At 41.5% G+C, this 22,780-nt stretch overlaps 1 protein-coding gene across 2 annotated transcripts; it reads right to left on the reverse strand.

Annotated features, from left to right (window-relative positions):
* Positions 1–5,254: 5,254 nt before the first annotated feature.
* On the reverse strand, positions 5,255–22,335 carry mrpl27 (mitochondrial ribosomal protein L27). Of its 2 annotated transcripts, none has more exons than XM_078225466.1 (4): positions 22,063–22,335; positions 16,028–16,153; positions 12,997–13,064; positions 5,255–7,765 (listed from the first exon to the last, which is right to left on the reverse strand). In XM_078225466.1, the coding sequence occupies exons 1-4, from the start codon at positions 22,103–22,105 to the stop codon at positions 7,559–7,561; spliced, it is 444 nt and encodes a 147-aa protein (XP_078081592.1). In that variant the 5' UTR covers positions 22,106–22,335; the 3' UTR covers positions 5,255–7,558. The 2 variants fall into 2 exon arrangements, with proteins under 2 accessions (XP_078081592.1, XP_078081591.1); XM_078225465.1 differs by having other exon boundaries at positions 5,613–7,765; positions 21,970–22,118.
* Between the last annotated feature and the right edge of the window lie 445 nt (positions 22,336–22,780).

Genomic DNA, 22,780 nt, shown 5'->3' on the forward strand with positions numbered 1-22,780 from the left:
AGGTGCCCCCTGGACATGGGCACTTTGTCCCTTGGGTAGTGCCAGGGTCACAGGCTGACACTGGCAGGGTGCGCATGCCCAGGGGTCACCACCCCCCCCCGCCCGACCGACCCCCTGGGGGGCCCCATTTGCCATCTCCTTCATTCCGGCGGGGGCTCCTGCTAGTTCCTCAAACGTGGGGAGCTAGTCTGAACCCCGCCGGAATGAAGTACTCCTGGCGGGGTGGGAGATTCAATTGGGACCTGAAAGGTCCTGATAATAAAGTAATAAACATATTAAAAACAGATTCAAATGGCTTATATGCCTTCCCATCGGTTTCCACTGTGGTCTGACCAGCGACTGTTCGCCGGCTCTGGGAGATGTGCATGCATTCCTGGTGCATGCGCAAATTCCTGTTCAAGGCCGGTGATCCCGACCCACCAGAAAAGTTCACAATGGGAGAATCGCGGCCATGATTTCCCATTTTCTGGTTTGATGTCAAACACTACATGACAGTCTGTATTTTGCAGAGTTAACTACTTGTCCATGATGCCTTTGTTAGCCACATTGACTAGTTATAAACAAATGTATAGAAACACATTAATATTTTAACGTGGGTGTGGTATAGGTCATGTATTGAAATCCCACCATAGCAGAGTTTGAAACAGAAATCTGAGAGTTTTTGGGTTGGTATCAGGGAATGTCCACTGGAAGCTAGTAGGATCATGACTCAGGTGGCAACATTCGCTCTTCATGTATCAGAAGATTGAACACCGAATTTAGGCTGACACTGCAGTACTGAGGGGGTGCTGCACTCTAAGGGAGGTCATATTTCAGACGGGATATTAAACTGAAGGCCTATCTGCCTTATTGGATCTAGAGTGGCATGGTAGCAAAGTGGTTAGCACTGCTGCCACAGTGCCAGGGACCCAGGTTCGATTCCCGGCTTGGGTCACTGTGCAGAGTTTGCACCTTCTCTCCGTGTCTGCGTGTGTTTCCTCCGGGTGCTCTAGTTTCCTCCCACACTCTGAAATATGTGCTGGTTAGGTGCATCGACCCGAACAGGCGCCGGAATGTGGCAACTAGGGGAACTTCACAGTAACTTCATTGCAATGTTAATGTAAGCCTTACTTGTGACTAATAAATAAACTTTTTAAAAAGGTTTCACAGCATTATTTTAAGCAAGATCAGGGGTGTTCTCCCAGTCTCCTGGCCAAGTTTTCCCTCAACATCACCGGATTATCAGATTGCTGTATGCAAGGTTTTACTTTATTACAATTAAACTTTAAATGCCCTGGCTGTGAAGCACTTGGAGACATCCTAAAGACAGGAAAGGATCTAGAAATGCAAGTCTTTTGTTGTTTTACTGATGCCCCTACCTGTTCTGGCTTTCATGTGATCCCAGTCTCCCACTAAATGGTTGGCTTCTAATGTCCTTAGGACAACTGGGAATGGACCTCACAGCCCACATCCCAAGAACAAGTCTTTTTTAAATGTACGTTTGGCTCAACTGCCCCAGGTATCTCTGATTGTCCTTTAGTAGTCTTTTATTGTTGGGAATAGCCTTTCTGCATGGGCTGTTTTTCCCTTGTGATACTGAGACTGGGAATAGTGACTGTGAATAGGATCTACATTTGTGCCATTACTGGGGGAGTGTTGCACTGTTACACTTTTACCACTCATATTTACAGAGAACCACAGCAGGTAGTTTTAAGTTATAATCTGACAGCTTAAAGTGTTTTTTTAGCATTAAGCTGCACCATTATTAATCTCTAGTGAACTAAGAATTCATAGGATCCTTACAATGCAGAAGGAGGCCATTCAGCCTGTCAAGTCTCCATGTCTTACCCAGGCCCATCCCCCTGCCCTAACCCCTTCACCTGACATATTTACCATCCATCTAACTTACACATCTTTGGACAGTAAGAGGCAATTGCCAATCCACTTAATCTGCACATCTTTGGACTGTGGAAGGAAACCAGAGCACTTCAATTCAGACCTGGGGTTATTTGGAATCCTTCTAAGAAGGCCTGAACTCTGTTTCAATGGAGTATTTATGTCTAGATCTTTCTAGTTTCACTGAATCCACAGAATCATTAGATTTGGTTTAGAATTATTACATGATTCTTATTTCTAATAAAGTGTGGTACAGTGGTTAGCACTGCTGCCTCACAGCACCCGGGTTCAATTACACCTCAGGTGACTGTGTGGAGTTTGCACGTTCTCCGTGTGTGTGTGGGTTTCCTCCGGGTGCTCCAATTTCCTCCCACACTCCAAAGATGTGCTGGTTAGGTTGATTGGCCATGATAAATTGTCCCTTAACGTCAGTGGATTAGCAGGGGTATAGGGATAGGGCCTGGGTGAGATTATTGTCAGTGCAGACTCGATGGGCCGAACCGCCTCCTTATGCACCAAAGGGATTCTATGTGTGATTCTATTCTGTGTGTGTAATATGTAAATAATCAATTGTTTCCCTCATTACAGGGAGGCACATAAAGCACTGAAGAGCCTTGAAAAGACATCCGAACATTAGAAAGCAGATTATCCATCCATCCGGGTCAACTAGGAGAAATACATTGGCACCCTGAGACACCATGCTGACATATTAGGCTGACACCCTGAGGACACCATCCTGGCACCCTGCAATGCCACAATGGCACCCTGCGAATACTACACTAGCACATCGTCACACCACATTGGAACCTGAGACATCATACCTACTGCACAAGGCACTACACTAGCACCCCACAATGATACACTGGCACCAATAATTGGAATTACCCTATCACTCCATGATGCCACATTGATGCCCAGAAGCATTACACATACAGCGCAAAACACTACAATGGCATTCTGAAGTGATGCACTAGCACCCTAGGGCGATATACTGGCACCTCTAAAGCACCATATTGGCACCCCAAAACATTTCACTGATGCTACAAAACATTATACTTGGTGTGCAATTGTACACTGGCACATTCATTGGCCCTGAGACACTGAACTGGCACTCCTCCAATGATACACCGGCACCTGAGACATGAGGCGGGCACACTGCATCACTACAAGGGCACTGCAAAGACACCACATTGGTGACAAAAACATTATACTTACACTGAGACACTACACTGGCACCCTGAGATAATGCACCATACTCTGAGATGACATACAGGTACCCTGAGACTTACACTGGCACCCCAAGGTGTTATATTGGGATACAGAGGCATTGCTGCATTGCATATACAATCATTTCACATTTGAACTGATTTGGCTTAGTTTGGTTTGACCTCAACAAAACAAACCTGAAGTTTACAGCACTGATATTAAAAAAGTATGGGCGCTCTTTCTGACTGTGGCAACATCCCCACTAACGTCTCTCAATTGTTTTATTCACTGTTTGAATACTTGTCGATGTGGATGTACACAGATACATCCTAGCTGTTCAGACTCACAGCTGGCTCTCGGAATTCCATCTGCAAATTCAGGGAAGCATTCTAATGAAATGGTGATCTCTTCAAGCCAATATCATTTTCCTCTCTTTGTTTCTCCTCTGAATGCACTGTGGAAATGTACGTACATGATACTCACTTTAGTGATAATTCGCTTTGAACCAAAGAACGATTGGTGAGTTTTTTTCTGAATGGTGAAAAGCTAGGAATGGTGGAAGAGCAGAGAGATTTAGGGATTGAAGTATAGGAATCAGTAAAAGCTAATGGACATGTATACAAATAATTCAAAAGGCAAATGGAATGTTAACTTCTATCTCAAAGAATACTAGGAATTATTTTTTTTAGCATGAGCATTGTTCCTGGGCTAAGCGCCTGTCTTCCTTCCTTAGTTAATCTAGAAGTGAGATTTAAGTAAGGTTAGTCAAGGGGAAGGGTAAACTCTATTGTTGACCGTGAGGTAAGGCTAAAACCTAACTCTGGAGTAGAAAGGGGGTGTTCACATCATGCTTGAGATACCAACTGACTTAGAGGGACTGATTGGTAAATTAGCATGCGCTGTACCCTTTCAGTCACTTCTTGTTCTCCTGGCACAAAGCCTAGAGAAATGGGCAGAATACTACAGTAAGTATATTGGGTCTGGGATCCTTGAGTCAGATGTTTTTTAATGAGAGAAACAGAGATAAAGAAAAATGTTTGTTGAAATTGAGTAAAGTTATGATTTAGTTGTAGAAGAGTTACAGAGTGCGACATCTGAGGAAAATTAAATTAAAAGATGAGTTAGAAATTATGAGAGTTAGTTGAGAAGTTAAGAGAAGAAAATGAGTTGTTTCGTGGAAAGGTAGGAAAAGCAGGAACAAAAGAATGAGGTAAATATATTGTCTATGAGTCAGTTTAAAGTATATCAAGCTAGTGAAATGAATCGAAGTTCTGATTACTTCAAGTTCCAGCAGGAGATTAATTAAAATCTCAGTTGCCAATGCAGGTAGGGATGATGTCTGTATTTGGACAGTTGAGTCTGAGGAGATGGTGTTTATGGATTGGGTTGTGGATTGTATCTGGAAACGAATGCCTGTTTTGCACGTGGCGTTGACTAAGGACCCCCACCTCCTTTTCCGGAAGCACCTAATCTCTCTATGTTTAGAATTTGCCCCTGGTCCGATGAATCCTGTGACTATTAGTTACAAGGGAAGCACAGAATTACCAGGAGATGTTGTTGATTGGGAAGGAATTAATGGTTTGAAGGATCCCACCACTATGTAGTTTTGAATGCAGGCTTACCCGGCCCCATCAATGGGTAGTTTTGCGTTATTAGAAAATGCAATGCCATGAAAACAGACCATGTGGGGTAAGGACCTTAAACCCTCACTAACATCACAAAGAACCCCAAGGTGTCCTTTGGTTTTTTTTCAAAGGTTGGGGGGAGGGGGGGGGCGCAGGGTGGTGTTGCAGAATTGAAAGAAAAAGGAACTATATTCTCTCAACTTACTAGTGAAATATTGTAAATTAATTGGCAAGATGAAAAAATGATGAGAAAATCTGAGGTTGAGCTGATATTTGAGTAGTTTTGTATTTCAGTGTGTTTGTGTGGTCTGATTGCTTGTTGAATGTAGATGGTTGTTGTTGCATTAGATTGAGCAGGAGTTGTTAAAGCCTTTGTTCATGTCAATAACTGCAATGCTTTACACTTTGGTTTAACTTCAAAGGGACTGAGAAAGTGTTAAACTGTTCAAATTTAAGTTCGAGATTTCTTGAATTTACTTTTGTTTTTGAGTTTGATTCCAGTTAGGAAGAAAGAAGAATGAAGGCGACTATCTTTATCTATTTTCTTTAAATGTTTTATTTTCATCACAGTTTAAAATGTTGAGTTTGAATGAAAGAAAATGCTGTGGAATGAATGTTGGAAGCTTCCATTTCTGTTTGTGTGTGTTTAATAAAGTATTTGTGTAGATGTTTTTGTCATGTTGTTTGCTTTAATGTTTTAATGTTCTTCCCCTAATTGTAATTTTACAATAGTGGGTTTGATACAGAGTTTAAAATCAAATGGAAATTGAATTAAGATAATTTTTGGAATTCCTTAACCTTGAGTATAGTCAATGGCCATGATTGTGCTTAAGAGATATAGGATATAAATACATACATAATATATATTATGTGGGAAGATACTTTGAGAACAATTCTTTTGGAAAGTAAATTGAAATTTTAAAATAAAAGCTGTATAACACCACAGAGTAAGCCACAACAAACAATCGGCTCCCAAGCTCCTGGGTAATTTGAGAAAAATGCATTGCTTGAACATAATCCTTTTGCTCCCTTTGTATGAATGTATACCACTTCCAGCAAATGAGCCACGTTACAAGTTTGAATAATTACCTTAAATTGGCTCTTAGTGCTGCCCAACTGCAGAATCACCTCTAACAGTAGACGCCTAGTTTTAGATTTTAACTTTGTTTGAAAGGTCTAAAACCCAAGTTATCCAACCAGTGCAAAAGATTAGTTTCATCAACAATACGTGACCAGTAGCTCTGTGGTCCCATCTTCCCTGCTTTGCATTACTTATAACAAACAAATGGGACAATAGGAGCTGATCACCAGTATAGCATCCAGCAGCTCAGTTAGATCTACGAGGATCTCTTGACAATTTTTTGTTTTGAAACAATTTATATATCGTGCAAGTTAAATATTTTGCTAGCTTTTCAAGCATCTTACTGTTTGTGTAATTGTTTTACTTGTACCCAACTCTTGTTAGCTTTAGCCTGAACATGATGGTTTGCCCACAGTCTATAATGCCTTTTGGTGAAGACAGAAGGTTGCGGTAGGTATTTGATGAAATGTTTCATGGTTAAGGAGTCATTAGACTCTGGAACCACCGCACTCATCTTCCAGCAGGATGCAGGTTTTACTGCATCAGAGACACTGACCTCTTATGGAAATAATTATAAAGGGGGGGGGTGGAGATAGAGGCTGAACTCATCATGGATATTCAAGACTAAACAGCTTGTTAGAACTCACTGGGCTCACATTTGAAGCAACAGTGGAACAAAACTTGTTAAAATATATGCAACTCCAATGAGTCCGTGCTTTTAGGCGAGGAGACAATTAGGGGAAAGAACGGGGGAAAAAGAAACACACTCATTTATTTAAAATTACCAAAAAAGTTAACACCGAATTCCAGAGCAAAAGAAGTGGGGCACTGCTGCAATTTATACTGGAAACATATATGTACAGGGTAGATGGTGCCAAACTCAATTGGCAGTCATTGTCAGTTAGCTCATTTCAGTCAGGTAGTCATTTAAAATTAGAATATCCTCTTCTAATCACCACTGGGCCAAACAGTGAGCTTGTCGATATCAGGTGAAGACTGGATTGGACCAGACTGCAATCCCATTGAAGCATCATCAAATAATCTGCTGACTAAAAAAAGGGAACATTTGCAGGATTATGGGAAAAGGGAAGGGGAGTGGGACGAATTAGAAAGTTCTTTCACAGAGCCAGCACAAGTACGACAGTCTGAATGGCCTCCTTCTGTTCGTAAGATTTTAACCACATCCTCAGGGCAAGCTCACAAATGAATAGTAACAATTGGGATGGTGGGGGGAATGCACTAGAGAATATCAGTTACTTGTGGATCTTTATTTCTTTTGAGTTCCTAGCCAATGTCAATGTTTGACCAAGGGAGTGGAAAATTGGCAGAATAATGACGGATATGAACTTTGCAGGCAAGTTGATAACAGCTGTGTGTGCTGAAGTCCAGATGTTGTGTTCTAGTACTTTCTCCAATAGAATTTCAGATAACGGGTACAAAACAAAAACCAAATTGTAACTCGAGTTACAATTAGAATGTTAGATAAAAATGGTTCAGAACATCAATCTTGCTCTTATAGCTGAAACTAAAACACAATGATACTGTCCTGCTCTGTACCATGTGGCAGACAATACCATCATTATCAAGAATTGCAGCATCAGTCTATCACAGATCATCTCCAGAAGGAACCTGTTGTAATTCAGGTGGTCACATTAGCTTTATCTGATGGAATTCGTGGCATTCAAATAAAGTTGCTGTCAAGAGCTTTGATAAATAGATCTCTGGTCATTCAATGACCAATCTGTTATACATAGAAAGCCATTCCATAGGATCAAAGCATATCCACCAACTTAAAGCAACCTTCCTGTTTGTTAGGGACCACGTTGATAAATGTCTTGTAAAGGACTGCCCCTTTTGGAAGGCGAGAGATCATTTTCATGGCCTCCAAGTTGCGGGGTGGTGGAATGTAGATCTCCTTAGTATAACGGACGGTGCCATCTTCAAGAGCGACAAGAGTATTGTTCCGACCCTTTGCTACCTGCAATAAGAATACAGGTAAATGTTCACATGTAAAGGCACTGCAACTTTAATACTGAATCATACACATCAGCAAACACTGTTCAATTAGCGAAACTACAAGTGAAGGGAAAAGCAGCCATTATTCTGATCTCTCAGTGATCTCTACTTGAGGTGTGCATCTATGGATATCAGGCGAGGGCAGGATTGGCTCTGCTGTGATATTCTGCTTGTCAAGAGCCTCCTAGGCTCACGTATCAAGAACAGCCACTTGGGACAAAGGCCTGGAGAACAGCTGGCACATGGCACTTTAAGGATTACTCCAGCAAGAGCTGGCGCCCTCAGAAGATGAGGGAAAACAGGAACAAACAAGTGGTAACTAACAAAAAACTTTATGCAAGATACATACAACATGTCCTTGGGTCTCAAAAGCACTTTTATGACCAATTATATTTGAAGTCCAATCATTGTTTTAGTGCAGGCAAATGCAGTCAGCCAATCAGCACATAGGACAAAATGACCAGATAATCTGTTTTCATGTTGTTGGGTCAGGACACTCCGAGAACTCCCAAACTTCTCCAAATAGTACCATGGGATAGTTTGTGTCTGCCTGATAGAGCCTCGGTTTAAAGACGGAACGGCGCTGGTGCAGTATCCCCTTGAAAAGTGCTTTGGAAGACTTATGCAGTTGCAGTGTATCTTGTACGTTGTACACACTGCTGTCACTGTGCACCAGTGGTGGAAGAAGTGAGTGTTTAAGGCAGTGGATGGGTGCAAATCATGCGGGTTGCTTTGTTGTGGACGATATTGAGCTTCGAGGGGATACTGCACCAGGGGACCAGAACTAGACTTATCCCCAAAACAATCTACACAGATGACAAAAACAGAAAGGAATTTATAATTGCTTTACTTCATAGTAACTGGCAACTGGAGCATGGGTTGATCTGGTCCAGTTCCCTAACCCAGACCAATACCACCATGTGGCTCGTTCCATCGGAACCACATGGCCCGTATTGACTTGGACATTCTGGATACCTGTTTTACACATTGCTCCTCTACGTTAATCTCAATGCCCTAAGAGCTTCTTTCAGTTAGTCGTTTCACTCACTCTGCCAGCCTCCATTCAACCTCAGAATTGGCCAATTTCCTATTGTGCGCATTCATTTCTGGTGATGTGAACATCGCTGCCTTTGAGAAGCTGCTTCTAGAACTACTGCGTTTGGTGTAGGTACACCCAAGGTGCTGTAAGGAAGGGAATTTCAGGATTTTGACTAAGCAGTAGTGAAGGAATAGCAATATAGTTCCAACTCGGGATGGTGTGACTTGGAAGGGAACATGTAGGTAGTGGTGACGCACATTTCTGTTGCCTTAGTTCTTATAGGTGGTAGAAGATTTGAAAAATGCTTTGGAAGACTTATGCAGTTGCAGTGTATCTTGTACGTTGTACACACTGCTGTCACTGTGCACCAGTGGTGGAAGAAGTGAGTGTTTAAGGCGGTGGATGGGTGCCAATCATGCGGGTTGCTTTGTTGTGGACGATATTGAGCTTCGAGTGTTGTTGGAGCTGTGCTCATCCATGCAAATGGAGAGCATTCCATCACATTCCTGGTTTCTACCTTGCAGATGGTGGTAATGTTTTGTGGAGTCAGGAGTTAACAGCCTCTGACTTGTGTAGCCAAATATTTAGATGGCTGTTCTAAATAAGTTTCTGGTTAAAGATTGTTAGTGGGAGAGTCAGCAGTGATAATGCCATTGAAGATCATGGGGAGATGGTCAGATTCTCTCTTGTTACCTGGCACTTGTGTGGTGTGTTATTTGCCACTTATCAGCCCAAGTCTGAATGTTGTTCAGATCGGCATATAGATGCAGACTGCTTCAGTATCCGAGGTGTTGCAAATAATACTGAACATTGTTGAATCATCAGCAAACATCCCCACTCCTGACCTTATGATAGCAGGATGGTCATTGAGAAGTAGCTGAATAAGGTGGGCCTAGGACATGGCCCTAAACAGCATGATGAGGGCTAAACTGATTGGCTTCCAACAACCTTTTGTTAGTGCTGGGAATGAATGCATGGTAAACAACAGCACTGGTCAGATTGGATTTGTTCTGCTTTTTGGGTGCTATGCCCGGTGAAAGCATAGTCCTATTCATAATTTCAAACAAGGATTGTGTTCTTGTGAAACTTCTGGAACTGTCTCTCGTATTTTAAAATGGACATTCAAGTTGGCTGTCAAGAATCAAGTTTATTCAACACCGACTACCTCAAGCCTCTGGAAAGTTCTAATTGAATCGGCATGGGTGGAGGCCTCTCTCTGGAATGGACATATCAAGATGAATTTTATTTGATTTACAAATGCCATTGTCTATAATTACACAAAATGTAAAGTCAATAGATCTCTAAACGTCTTGTCTCCAAGGTCAAACCTTTAAAAGAGAGCTGAAGAGACCAGTTATTCAAAGAATAAATGTGAAATTCCACTATTTGTAGCGTCAAAGTAGACCATTCTAGATGGATAGTTGTCATTGATCATGAATCTGAAACTGGCCACTAATACTAAAATCCTTTATTATCCTAAGACCCAGAAAAAGACCGGGGCTGTCTGCACAAGACACCACAAGAGGCAGCAACTGCAGAAGAAGGCAGTCAGCTTTACCATTTAAGAACCTGGAAGGTTTTAAAAGCCTTCCAACTTGATGCCAAAACTCCCAGTCTATGTGTAAAAGAAATTTAACCACCTGATATGACCATCACAAGTGCCTGGTTTTGCAACCTGCTGAATATTCATCTCTGAGGGAATCATGCCGCAATCTGGATATCTATTTGGATATATTTGAACTACAATCCAAGAGTGGAAAAGGACTCCTTTCTCCACCCAGCTAATAATGACTGAGCTCCTACAACAAGCCAAACACACAAACTGTTAATGCTTTTGGTTTAACGCTGGTAGAAGTTGCTTACTAGCACAGAACTTGTGTATTGTTGAAAAAAAAGAGATGTTGAAGCTTTTCATCTTGCACTCGCAAGAACAAACACAAGAATGCCAAATTTCAAAGAGAATAACAATTTATACTCCGTGAGAAGAAGGGTGTTAACTGTTTGACAAGTCAGCTATGATTGGTTGAGACATTATCAATAAACAAAATGAACAGAAGCATGGGCCTTTGAGTAAAATCTCTGGTTCATTCGCCATTCCCATGGCAACATCTCACCCTTTTGTCATGCAGTATAAATTGTTCCCTTTGAAATTTGGTGGTTCTTGCATCAGTTGGAATGAATGCAAGATGAAAACCTTCGACAACATGTGTCCCTTTACAGAAACATTTGTGGATGTGCACCATCTTCGTTAATTGTATCTTTGAGTGTGGTGTGTGATGTATGTACTGTTTAGACTTGGGTTGGGGGTGAGTATCCGAATAAGATGCCAATACTGTACGCACGCACGCACAATATTGGTCTCCATCTGATGGTAACACATCTGCAATATGTCTTTCAAGGGTGTTCAACATAGAAGAATACTGATTCATCAATAGAGGGAGGGCAGTAGGTGCCAATTACAAGAGGTTTCCTTGCCCTTGTTTGATCTTATACCCTGAGACCTCATTGGGTCTGGAGTCAATGTTGACTCCAAGGTCCACTCCCTCTCAAACGTATACCACTATGCAGATGGTCTGTCTGGTTATTTTGTTTTAATTTTTCTGTAGCAGTTTGATACAACAGAGTGACTTGCTAGGCCATTTCAAAGGGCAGTCAACAACCGTGGACCTGGCATCAAATATGGGCCAGAACAGCAGATATTCTCCCCTAAAGAACATTAATGGCCCAAATTGCTTTTCATGACAATCCAGTCATTTTGTGATCATCTGACTGGTATATTATTCCATATTTATTAATTATTTAAATTTAAATTCTCCCAGCTGACATGGTGGGATTTGAACTCACGTCTCCGGTGCTTCAATCCCGGCCTCTGGGTTACTAGTCCAGTGACATTACCACTGTACTACAATCCTTCTCCTGCTCTACCAATCCCATCATTTCTTAACACAACACTTGCACCCTGCGCAGGATGAAGCAGGATGCAAAGAGGTGGAAGCTCCATGTGCCTGTGCTACCCACCCTGATGTCAATCATCCTTGTTCACTGCCAACTTGTGCTGCTGTTGTTTGATCCCATGACCCAGAAGAATTGATAGATGCCAGTTTCCTGCCCTTGATACTAAGACAACCCTGGGTGCCTTTACTCTAAGTAACATCCAACATTCCCCTCTCCGCATAACAAGTTCTCAAGTTCATTCCTGCACCATTCCTTCTGAATAGAATTTGAAAAAGGTGAACAATCTAATATTCCAGACAGCATTCCAATTGTTAAAAACCTCCAAGATATCTTCCCTTCTCCCCACTCCCCGTCCATCCCCAAACTCGCTGTCACCACCGGCCATTAAGAATTATTGCCATCATGGGTGGGAGAAACAGAAAAAGTGAGACAATGCCATAAAAAGTCTGCTTTCTGGAAGGATCCAAAAACAAAATGAGTTATTCTGGTAGAGGAGGAGGCCATTTGGTCTATCAAGTTCTTGGAATCATAGAATCCCTACAGTGCAGGAAGAGGCTATTTGGCCCATCGAGTCTGCGCTGACAACAATCCTACCCAGGTCCTATCCCCATGACCCCACGTATTTACCCCACTAATCCCTCTAACCTATGCATCCCGGGACACTAAGGGACAATTTAGCATGGCCAATGCACCTAACCCGCACATCTTTGGACTGTGGGAGGAAACTGTAGGAAACCCATACAGACATGGGGAGAATGCAGACTCCACACAGACAGTGACCCAAGCCGGGAATCGAACCCAGGTCCCTGGCACTGTGAGGCAGTGTTAACTACTATGCTGCCATGCCGCCCATAAGTTCTAAGTTATCATCATATTACACTAAAAAAAGTTCTTCCTCACAATCCCCTGCATCTCTTGCCCAAAGTGTCCTTTAGTCCTTGATACATAAGTGACTCGGATCAGCTTTTGCCTACCTTATCCAAACCTATCAATCTTTTACAGCTCTATCAAACCTCCCCCATAAACTCCTTTGCTCCAAATGACCCGCGCTTCTCCAACCTAACCTTGTAGCTAAAATCTCTCATTCCTGGAACCAATCTGGTAAGTTTCCTCTGCAACCTCTCAGGACATTTAAAATATTTCACAAAAATAACAGATCTGAACCTTCTCCATTGCCCTAAATGCTGGTAGTAACTTACATTTGCTCCTGGATGCCAGCGAATCAGGCGCTGAGTTGCCAGAATGTTTCCTATATGAACAAAATCCCCTATGAGAAGAAAGGCAAATAGTAATTATTCCAGCTGCAAAGAAGGCTGATACAGCAGTGTTTTACAAGGGGCGCAAAGTGGTCCATTCCCCAAATCTAAAGCCATTAAATATCTGCAATTGAGACTCCAGCTTGCTCTCCCCAATATCATTAGATTGCACTTTGGGCGTTTCAGTTGGTCTGGGTGTCTGCAACAGGTAAATGGGGAAAATAGTTAGGACTATCTAATACTCGCACTGGATAGTGTATGGGGAAAACAGCTGTGAGAACCTCCACAGCCAAACAGGGAACTAGAAAGGTGGCAAAAAGTTATTTTAAAATTATATTTACAGTTTGAGGAATTTTCCCACCAGCATTTAGTTTTCCAGCAGATTTTTAAAAGATAGAAAATGTCAGCTAGACAAATATGACTAATTGACAGGACACTGCCCTGTTTGGCACTTGCAAAGGACTTCACTTTAGAAACAACTTGTGTTTTATACAGAACTTTACATTGCTCCAGATACTCCAATACAATTTACATTGAATGATTTTGGAGAACTGAGTAGAACAGACATATAACGTTTTAGTGTTATATTGCAGACAAGTTGAGCAATCACAGGTTACTGCTAGTGTGTGGATTTATTTTATTCTTTCACGGAACATGGGGGTCACTGGCTGGGCCAGCATTTTTTTTGCCCATCTCTTTTGCCCTTAAGAGGTTGTTGGTGAGTCACCTTTTTGAACTGCTGCAGTCCATGTGGTATATCCACAATGCTACTAGGAAGAGAGGTCCAGTGATAGTAAAGGAGAGACAATATAGTTTCAAGTCAGTTTGGTGTGTGGCTTTGAGAGGATATTGTAGGTGGTAATATTCACATGTATCTGCTGCCCTTATCCTTGTAGGTGAACAGGTCACAGGTTTGGAAGGTGCCATCGAAGGAGACTTGGTGAGTTGCTGCTATACATCCTGTATATGGTACACACTGCTGCTGCCACATTGCATTGGTGGTGGAGGGAGTGGATGGAGTGCCAATCAAATGGGCTACTTTGTTCTGGGTTGCATTGAGCATCTTGAATGTTGTTGGAAATGTATTCACCCAGGGAAGTGGAAAGCATTCCATCACACTTCCGACTTGTACCTTTTCCTCATTTCTAAAGAGATGTCTTTGACATTATGGATACTGATACAAACGTTGAAACAGAAATTGCATAGGATTAAGCTCTGTTACGAGACAAAGTCATTCTTGCAATATTCACCATTCCCCAGTGGAGGTTCCCTTGTTTAGTCTATGGCTATGCCTGAAGTTGGAGATAATTTTCAGACGAGAATTGGTTTCTTGGGAATAGTTTTGGCTTTAAAGGCACTTATTCAAAGCAACGGCTTGCATTCAACAGGACTGTTACCACTGTCCTCAAAGGTAGGTTGACTGATTGGGAATGGTTTAAATTAAATTGGCAGGATGTGGGCACCAGTACATGAAGGAGTTAAAGTCTTGGAAGTACTAAAGAATGAATTAGTGAACTACGAGCAGAAGACAGGTTTACAGAGCATGTAAATAAATGCAGATTTTGTGACAAAAAAGGTTGGCGAGTTACAAGTACAAATAACTGTGGGGGAAAATTATGTAGTGGCAATAATGGAACCATAGCTGAAAATTTATGAAGACTGTGCACTTAGTATTCAAGATTAAGAAAAGGCAGAGAAGGGAAAAAAGGGAGGTGGGTGGCAGCACCGATTAGGGAGGACATTGTTGTGTTGGAAACACGATGTCTTTGAGGAAGCAAGTACAGAATCCAATTGTTTAGAATTGAGAAGCAAAAAATATATTCACACAGCGAGGCCTCCATATAGCGAGAGAAACAGATATGCAAATCTGCTAGATGAGCAAAACTATAGATTGGTGATATTGGGAGATTTTAATTACCCAAATCCAATAAGGATAATGTTAGAGTAAAGGATAAGGAAAAAGTAGAATTTCTGAAATGTGTTCAGAAGAACTTTGTTCTTCTTGGGTCAACAAGAAAGGAGGCACGGTTGGATGTGATGATGGGGAATGAGGCGGGTCAAGTGTCTGTGGGGGAAAACACTTGAGAGAAGAGTGGTCATTATATCTTTATATTCCTTCTTAGTTTGCTCCCATCTAATATGGTACTACTTCCTTCTCTAGTATTATCTATCATTCTCACTCTTACGCACCTTGTTCCTCTTTCCCACTTCTACATGCTGGTCTTCATATCCCTGACAACTTGGTTTAAACCCTCCCTGACTAGATGTTATTACACCCTTCCTTCGAATAAGAATATTTACCACTCTCCAGTCCTCTGGCTTTTCTCTATTACCTTGGGCAGAATGAAAGATCATGGCAAGAGCTTCCTCTTTCTGCGCTCCCACTTTCTTTACCACCTGGAATGCATACCATCCAGACCAGGTGCCTTATCCACTCTAAACTCCTAATAACTACAAGCCCTTCTGTTTACCCTCAATAGGGGCAAGGTTTGACACACAATCTGGAGGCACTTGGAGAGGTTTAAATTAATTGGTGAGAATGAACACAAATTTGTAAAAGACAGATTGTGCTCAACTAATTTAATTTTCTTTAGGAAGTAAGACAGAAGGCGAATGAAGGGAATGCAATGGGTATTGGCTGTATAGTGCTTAAGAAAGTCTTTGCTAAAGTACCACATATAGGATTTATTAAATTAACTAGATTAAGATTAGATGGTCCAGAGTCATCTTATATATTTTTTAAAATTGGCTTAAGGACAGCAAAGAGTTGTTCTTTCAGGATTGGAAGATGATAGACAATACTGTTCCAAGGGTCAGTAATGGGCCACTATTTTTGATATTTCAGAGGTGTGGTTTTTAGCTCTCCGTGAAACCTGGTTTTTAAACTCAATGATAGTTCCTGCCGCCATTGCTAATTAAGCAGCATCATTCAGTTCCCCATGGAAAAACATTGCCGGTCAAAACCATTATATACCATCTCCCTTCTTCCATCCATAACGTCGACCTGGGCTCTTGCCACCAAGATTTTTGGAACTGCCTCCTGCCTTCTTGGATGCACATCTCAAAGTAGTTACCACCGGCTGTGGAAAAGTTAAAAATCCTGTGGAATATTAAAAGGAAAAAGCATGTTACTAAAACAAACCATTACATTAGAGGAGTAAAGAATACTCATTGGGAAATTTCACTTAGACTGGCGTATTATTTCTAATTTACATGTTGACAGAATAAGAAGTGAAATGAATATTAGGGAATTATATCAAATTTGGGGAAGAATGGAAAACTAACAGCTCAAACTTGGAAACCGAGTTGGACAACTTGAAAACAATGCTACAGGACATTTATGATGGACAAGTGAGGATATGCATGAAGGTAACTTGGATGATACGTGTACACCATAATTTTTTTAAAATTCATTTGTGGGACATAATCTTGTTGCATTTGCACATGGACTGCTTCAGTATCCGAGGAGTCATGAATAGTGCTCAACATTGACAAACGACAGAGGAAAGGTCATTGATGAAGCAGCTGAAGATGGTCGGAGCTAGGACATTGAAATTGCCTGGAACCATATTGAAAGAAAGCCCAAGTAAACTCAATATGCCTAGACAATGCAGAACAACATCAAGAAAGCAGTTAGCCAAGTGCTTAACACATTTCACTACTTTAAAAGGTGCTACATAAATGCACGTTGTGTTTGAACCCATTTCCTCTATTCTACTTCAGACAGATATAAAATCAGTAATATCCTAGATTTCCTCTTATTTCCCCTAATGTGGTTTCCAAAGATGTAACGGTAGAGAGGAGCAAGAGTTCCAAATGTGTGTTCAGGAAGGTTTTCTCCTGCAATATGCTTCCAGTCCAATGAGAAAGACCTGGTTTTTGGAATGAGCTGGGCCAAGTGAACCAAATTACAGTTAGGGAACATATAGAAGACAATGATTGTTGTATCATAAAGTTTAGGCTAGCTATGGAAAAGGACAAGAAACAATCCAGAGTAAGAATAATTAAGATAAATTGGAATCAAAGGTTGGCCTGCAGAAATGTAACTGAACAATGGACTGCCTTTATATTTCCTGAAAGAGAAAGGTAGGGCAAACAAATCCAAAGCTTCCTGGATGGCAGAGATAGAGATCAAGATGAAGAAACAGCGTGTTTATAATAGATATCAGGTGACTAATAAAACACAGAACTAGGCTGAATACAGAAGGTTCAATGGGAAATTGAAAAAACAAAGAGAAGCAAAGAGAATAATGTATAAGAGACTGGCAGCTAACATAAAAAGGAATCCAAAAGTCTTTTACAAGCACACAAGCAATAAAAAGGGGGGTAAAAGAAGAAATGCAGCTCAGTAGCAATCAAAAAGGGGATTTACACATATAGGCAGTAGGAATAGCAGAGGAACTAAATGAATACTTTACATTTGTCTCTACCAAGGAAGAAGTTGCCACACAGATCATGGTGAAAGAGAAAGTAATTCAGGCATGAGAAGGGTTTAAAATTGGTACTGGATAGACTGTCTGTACATAAAATTGATGAGGACCGGATGAGATGCATCCAAAGATACTGAAGGAAGTGAGAATGGAAGTAGTGTTAGAGTACTGTGTGCAGCAACATTAAACATCACTCTACACCTACCAATCTTGGTATCATTTTGGACCACACACCGACTTTCAAACCACACCTCCAGTAAGTCTCAACTAAACCGAAGACTCAATAATCTCATCAGCAAACTAGCAGGAACCATTTGGGAGCCAGGGCACTTGTTGATTATATGCACCATGCTTTGCACTTCTCCACAGTTGCACAACCTCATCTTTGGCTCTCTGCTATTCAGTAGCTGATTAGAGCACTTCTGTCTGGAAGAAATTTGTGCACTGCAAACTGGTAGGTGTCCAGCTGAATGAGACCATGAGGAGCATCTTGGGAGCAATCCAATAAACAAAGACAAATTGGCTACCTGTGCTCTGTAACATTGTACCATCACAAATCCATTGTGCAACTAGCACAGCATGATTGCTAGAAAGAATGCACAAAAGTCCTGATCTGCCACTGGTAGAAGACATCACACACCCACCAAGCAAATGTCTCATCTCAAGGCGGCCAATCTGGACCAATCAGCCCAAGCCAGACAGTACTGTGGAAGGATCTGTGGCACAACAACAACAAATGCCCAAAATCAACACTTGGTTGATGATCCCACATTGGAAATCTCAGGCTTCAACCTCCCATGGGGAATGGGTCAAACTGAAGAGGTTTCGCACTGGGGTCAGACCCAGTTGCAACAATCTCTTTCGTTGAGGACACCATGACTCAACCCTTTGCAACTGTGGAGAAGTGCAAAGCATGGTGCATATAATCAACAAATGCCCTGACCTGTGCTTCAGTGGCTTACACTAGGCTGATGAGGAGGAACTGGCTGAAGAATTTCAAATTTTACTTCTAATTGCTCATTAGTGCACATGATTGCAATAGTAGTGTGGAGTTCTTGTCGCTGCACTACAGGAAGGGTGTGATTGCATTAGAAAGGGTGCAGAGGAGATTTACCAGGATGTTGTCTGGACTGGAGTTTTTCAGCTATGAAGAGGTTAAGCTGGGATTGTTTTCCTTAGAACAGGGAAGGCTGAAGGGGGACCTCTTCACAGTGTACAACATTGTGAGGGATATAGATAGGAAGAAACATTTCCCCCTAGTAGAGGGGTCAATAACCAGGAGGCATAGATGCAAGTTAAGAAGCCAGAGATTTAAAGTGGATTTGATGAACACCTTTTTCACCCAGAGGGCGGTGGAAATCTCGCTGCCTGAAAGGGTGGTAGAGGCAAAAACACTCAACATTTAAGAAGCATTTAGATGAGCATTTGAAAAGCCATAGCTAACAAGGCTATGAACCCAGTGCTAGAAAATAGGATTAGAATGGATGCTTGATGGCCAGCACATACATGATGGACCGAAGGAACTCTTTCTATGCTGCAAAACTCTATGACCATGAAAACTGCAGAGGCATTGGTCAAAATTTTTCCAATTTTCCTGCAATACAAGATGGTGCCAGAGGACTGAAGAATTGTAAATATTGGACCCTTGTTCAAAAAGTGTGTAAAATTAATCCCAGCTTCATCTTTGTCAACACAACAAAAACAGAAAACGCTGGAAAATCTCAGGAGCATCTGTGGAGACAGAACAGAGCTAACTGAGATTTTCCAGCACTTTGTTTTTGTTTCAGATTTGAGCATCTGCAGTAAGTTGCTTTTATCTTAAGTTTAATCTTGGTGGTTGGAATGCTTTTAGAAATGATAATTCAGGACAAAATTAATAGTCACATGGATAAATGAGAGTCAATTAAGGAAAGACAGTATAGATTTGAGGGAAAATTGTGTTCAACTAACTTACGAGATTTCTGATGAGGTAACAGAGCGGGTTGATGAGTTAATGCTGCCCTCTTTTTAGGTCAAACCAAATAAACAAACTCAGATTAAGTCAGGACAAAGTAAAAGGGGCAGCTCCCCAAAAGGAGGGGGAACAGCCGCATGGTGTACATGGACTTTCAAAATTCATTGGATAAATTCTGCAAACAGACTTATGAGCAAAGTTAGAGCTCATGGAATAAAAGGTGCAGTAGCCGCATGGATACAAAATTGGCTGAGTGACAGCAAACAGAGTAGTGGTTAAAGATTGTTTTTCAGACTGCAAGAAGGTTTATAGTGGAGTTTCCCAGGATGTTAGGATGCCCTCTGAAATGGTTAATAATCACACAAGTTTAAAAATCACTTAAGTTGCTATGAGAGAAACCACATTATTAAAATCAACCCAGATAAGTGTCAAGGCCTAGTTGCAAGGGAGGAAACTCTTGGATATAGGTTTATCTAACAAAGGCCCTTAATCTGAAAGAATTCATTAAATCAGACATCTGTCCCTGGGAGATGTAAATGGTCCGTACAAATCTGGACACAAGCTGGGATGTCAAGGATAACTTGTAACAATGGCCAGCTAACATGATCAAACATTTACACTGATTGGATATCATAATTAAGCAGACATGCAACAGTAGTGATTGGTTTTAACATTTGTATCTTATGCATGATGCAACTCTAATCAATAGTTGAGAGTGGATAGAGATAATTCCTGTACCTTGAGTGGTATGTGTTAATTACTCATAATCGAATCTGAAAGTATATTTGCTTGTGCAATCCTGAAACCCATACTCTGACTGGCCACTAACATGCTTTCCAGAGTCCTCGCTATGTAGTTTAAATCAACTGATAGTGAAAAACTCCGTGACTTAGTCTGACTACTTGAAGGGAACAAAGTTTATTCCCATGTAATAAATTAAAAGGCTGAACACCAAAAAGCCCTGCAACATTCTCCTGATGTATATTAATAACTTACACCTTGGTATATTGGGCACAACTTGGAAGTTTTGTGAACTGTGAGGATTGTGTAGAGCTTCAAAAATTATAGACAGTTTAGTGGAGTAGGCAGAAAAGAGAGGTGATTCATTTTAGTAAAAAGGACATGGAGAGGCAACAGAAAATAACTGGTGCAATCCTAAAGGTGATGCACGGGCAGAGAGACACAAGTGTACATGTGCATAAATCATTAAACTTGGCAGGACATGGTGAGTGAGCAGCTAATAGAGCATATGACATCTGGGCTTCATCAAAAGGAGTACATGGTGCTAAAGCAAGAAAGTTAGGGTAAACCTCTTTCAAACGCTGGCTTGACTTCAACTAGAGTACTGCATATATTTTGTGGACGCTACACTTATGAAGGATGTGAAGGCATTAGAGAGGGCACAAATTGTTCCAGGGATGAAGAAACACAGTTATGTTAGTAGATCAGAGGATTAGGACTATTCTTCTTGAAGAGAAGGTTGAGGGGAGATTTGATGGAGATATTCAAGATCACAAGGGATCTGGAAAGAGTAGACAGGGAGAAACTATTCCCGTTGGTGGAAGGATCAAGAACCAGAGACCAGATTTAAAGGCAAAATACTGCAGATGCTGGAAGCTGAAATAAAAACAGAAAATGCTGGAAAAACTCAGCAGGTCTGACAGCATCTGTGGAGAGAGTATCAGGTTGTCCCCTGACAATCTCTATCTTTGTTCTGTCATTTGCACATTCCAATCACTCAATTGGATGCTTAGCGCCTTTTCCTGTCTTTATCACCACCATTTACATTCCCTTTGTCCAATTACAGCAACCCCCCCTCCCCCTCCTCCTCTGCCGTCATAGTATAAATTTGTCCTATTTTCATCTTTAGCTCTGACAAAGGGTCATCCTCTTTGGCTCTATTCTCTCACCACAGATGCTGTCAGACCTGCTGAGGTTTTCCAGCATTTTCTGTTTTGGGCCCAGATTTAAACCCACATGTGCAGCAGATGGTTAAGATCTGGAATGTACTGCCTGAGCATGTGGTGGAGGCAGGTTCAATCAAGAGGGTATTTTCACAATAACTTCATTGCAATGTTAGTGTAAACCCTACTTATGACAACAATAAATAAACAAACTTTAAATAGGCATTCAAGCAGGAATTATGATTTGAAAATGAAAAGTGTGGGTTACAGGGGAACACACTCAGTGAAATGCAACTTTGGAGGGCTAACTTAGACACGATGGGTCATTTGGGCTGTAAAAATTCTATGGTTCAGTAATTTTGATTTGATTTATTATTGTCACATGTATTGGGATACAGTGTAAAGCATTGTTTCTTGCACGCTATACAAAGCATAACGTTCATAGAGTATATATAGAAGGAAATCCTGCCTCATTACACAGTATTAAAGATAAACCAACGTAATCACTAGTTGGTTCCACAATGCACCGTGTTAAGAAACTAGTAGGTCACCACTTTTTTTCACTTCATGAGCCTTTTATCAAATCTAGAGCCAAAATAATTAACATAAAAAAATAACATTTAGGCACCTTGTAAAATTGACTGCAGTTTCTCCAGCCCGAGACTGGTTGCCAGTGTTTGGGTTAAGTGAGACATGTTGTGTGGCTACGATGCTAACTCACCGGGTTGAGCGCAGCTCCTGACAAAGGACATGAGCGCCGCCATCTTATTGACCTCTGACCCGGCTCAATGACACGACGAGGTACGAACTTCAGCAAAGGTTATAAAGGCTGTTCCAACGGCGCATTCTCCTTTAACCTTCTTTCTATAACCTTCTCAGAATAATAGATGGTTCATTAGGGTTTTTCTTTTTGCCTCTCAAGGAGGAAAATTTCAAACCCAGCGTTCGATTTCCGTTAACCGGCACTTGGAGCTGACGCCGCCGGCTGTACTGCGCATGCGTTAGTCTGACAGGCGGCCGAGTGATGAACAGGTGTCACTGATTGGACAGCCTTTTGTTAATGGGACAGTAAATGTCAAAATTCAAAAATATTTAAAACAAGACACCTGAGTCTTTCTCTACAAACATTTATAACTGTTTTCTGTTTCAGTTTATATTTTTAAATCCTTTTCGGCCATCTGGGTGTTAGTCAATGCTGTTCTCTGATTGGTCACCTAAACCGTCCATCAAATCGGTCCTGCATTTCCATTGGACCGGCTCTGATTGTATTCCGCTCTGAGGTGATTGGATGCCGATGTTTGTTCCTCAGCCAATGGGTGGCGAATGGGCGGGGTTTAGCTCGCGCGGTGGCGGTTAAGCAGCGAGAGCGCGGGGAAACTGCCCAGGCAGCCCGGGGGATCCACAGGAAGGTTACCGACCCACTGTTCACCCCCCCCACT

This window comes from Mustelus asterias, chromosome 12 (genome assembly GCF_964213995.1).
Source record: "Mustelus asterias chromosome 12, sMusAst1.hap1.1, whole genome shotgun sequence".
In the NCBI taxonomy this organism is placed as follows: domain Eukaryota; kingdom Metazoa; phylum Chordata; class Chondrichthyes; order Carcharhiniformes; family Triakidae; genus Mustelus; species Mustelus asterias.

What these genes read in the sequence shown, in the direction of transcription:
- mrpl27 (XM_078225465.1), bottom strand. Translation starts at nt 22,036, where the DNA reads ATGTCTCACTTAACCCAAACACTGGCAACCAGTCTCGGGCTGGAGAAA. An exon ending in ACTGCAGTCAATTTTACAAG is followed by an intron (nt 16,154 to 21,969) that starts GTGCCTAAATGT and finishes AATATTCCACAG; the next exon opens with GATTTTTAACTTTTCCACAG. An exon ending in TGGATGGAAGAAGGGAGATG is followed by an intron (nt 13,065 to 16,027) that starts GTATATAATGGT and finishes TTCTTCTCATAG; the next exon opens with GGGATTTTGTTCATATAGGA.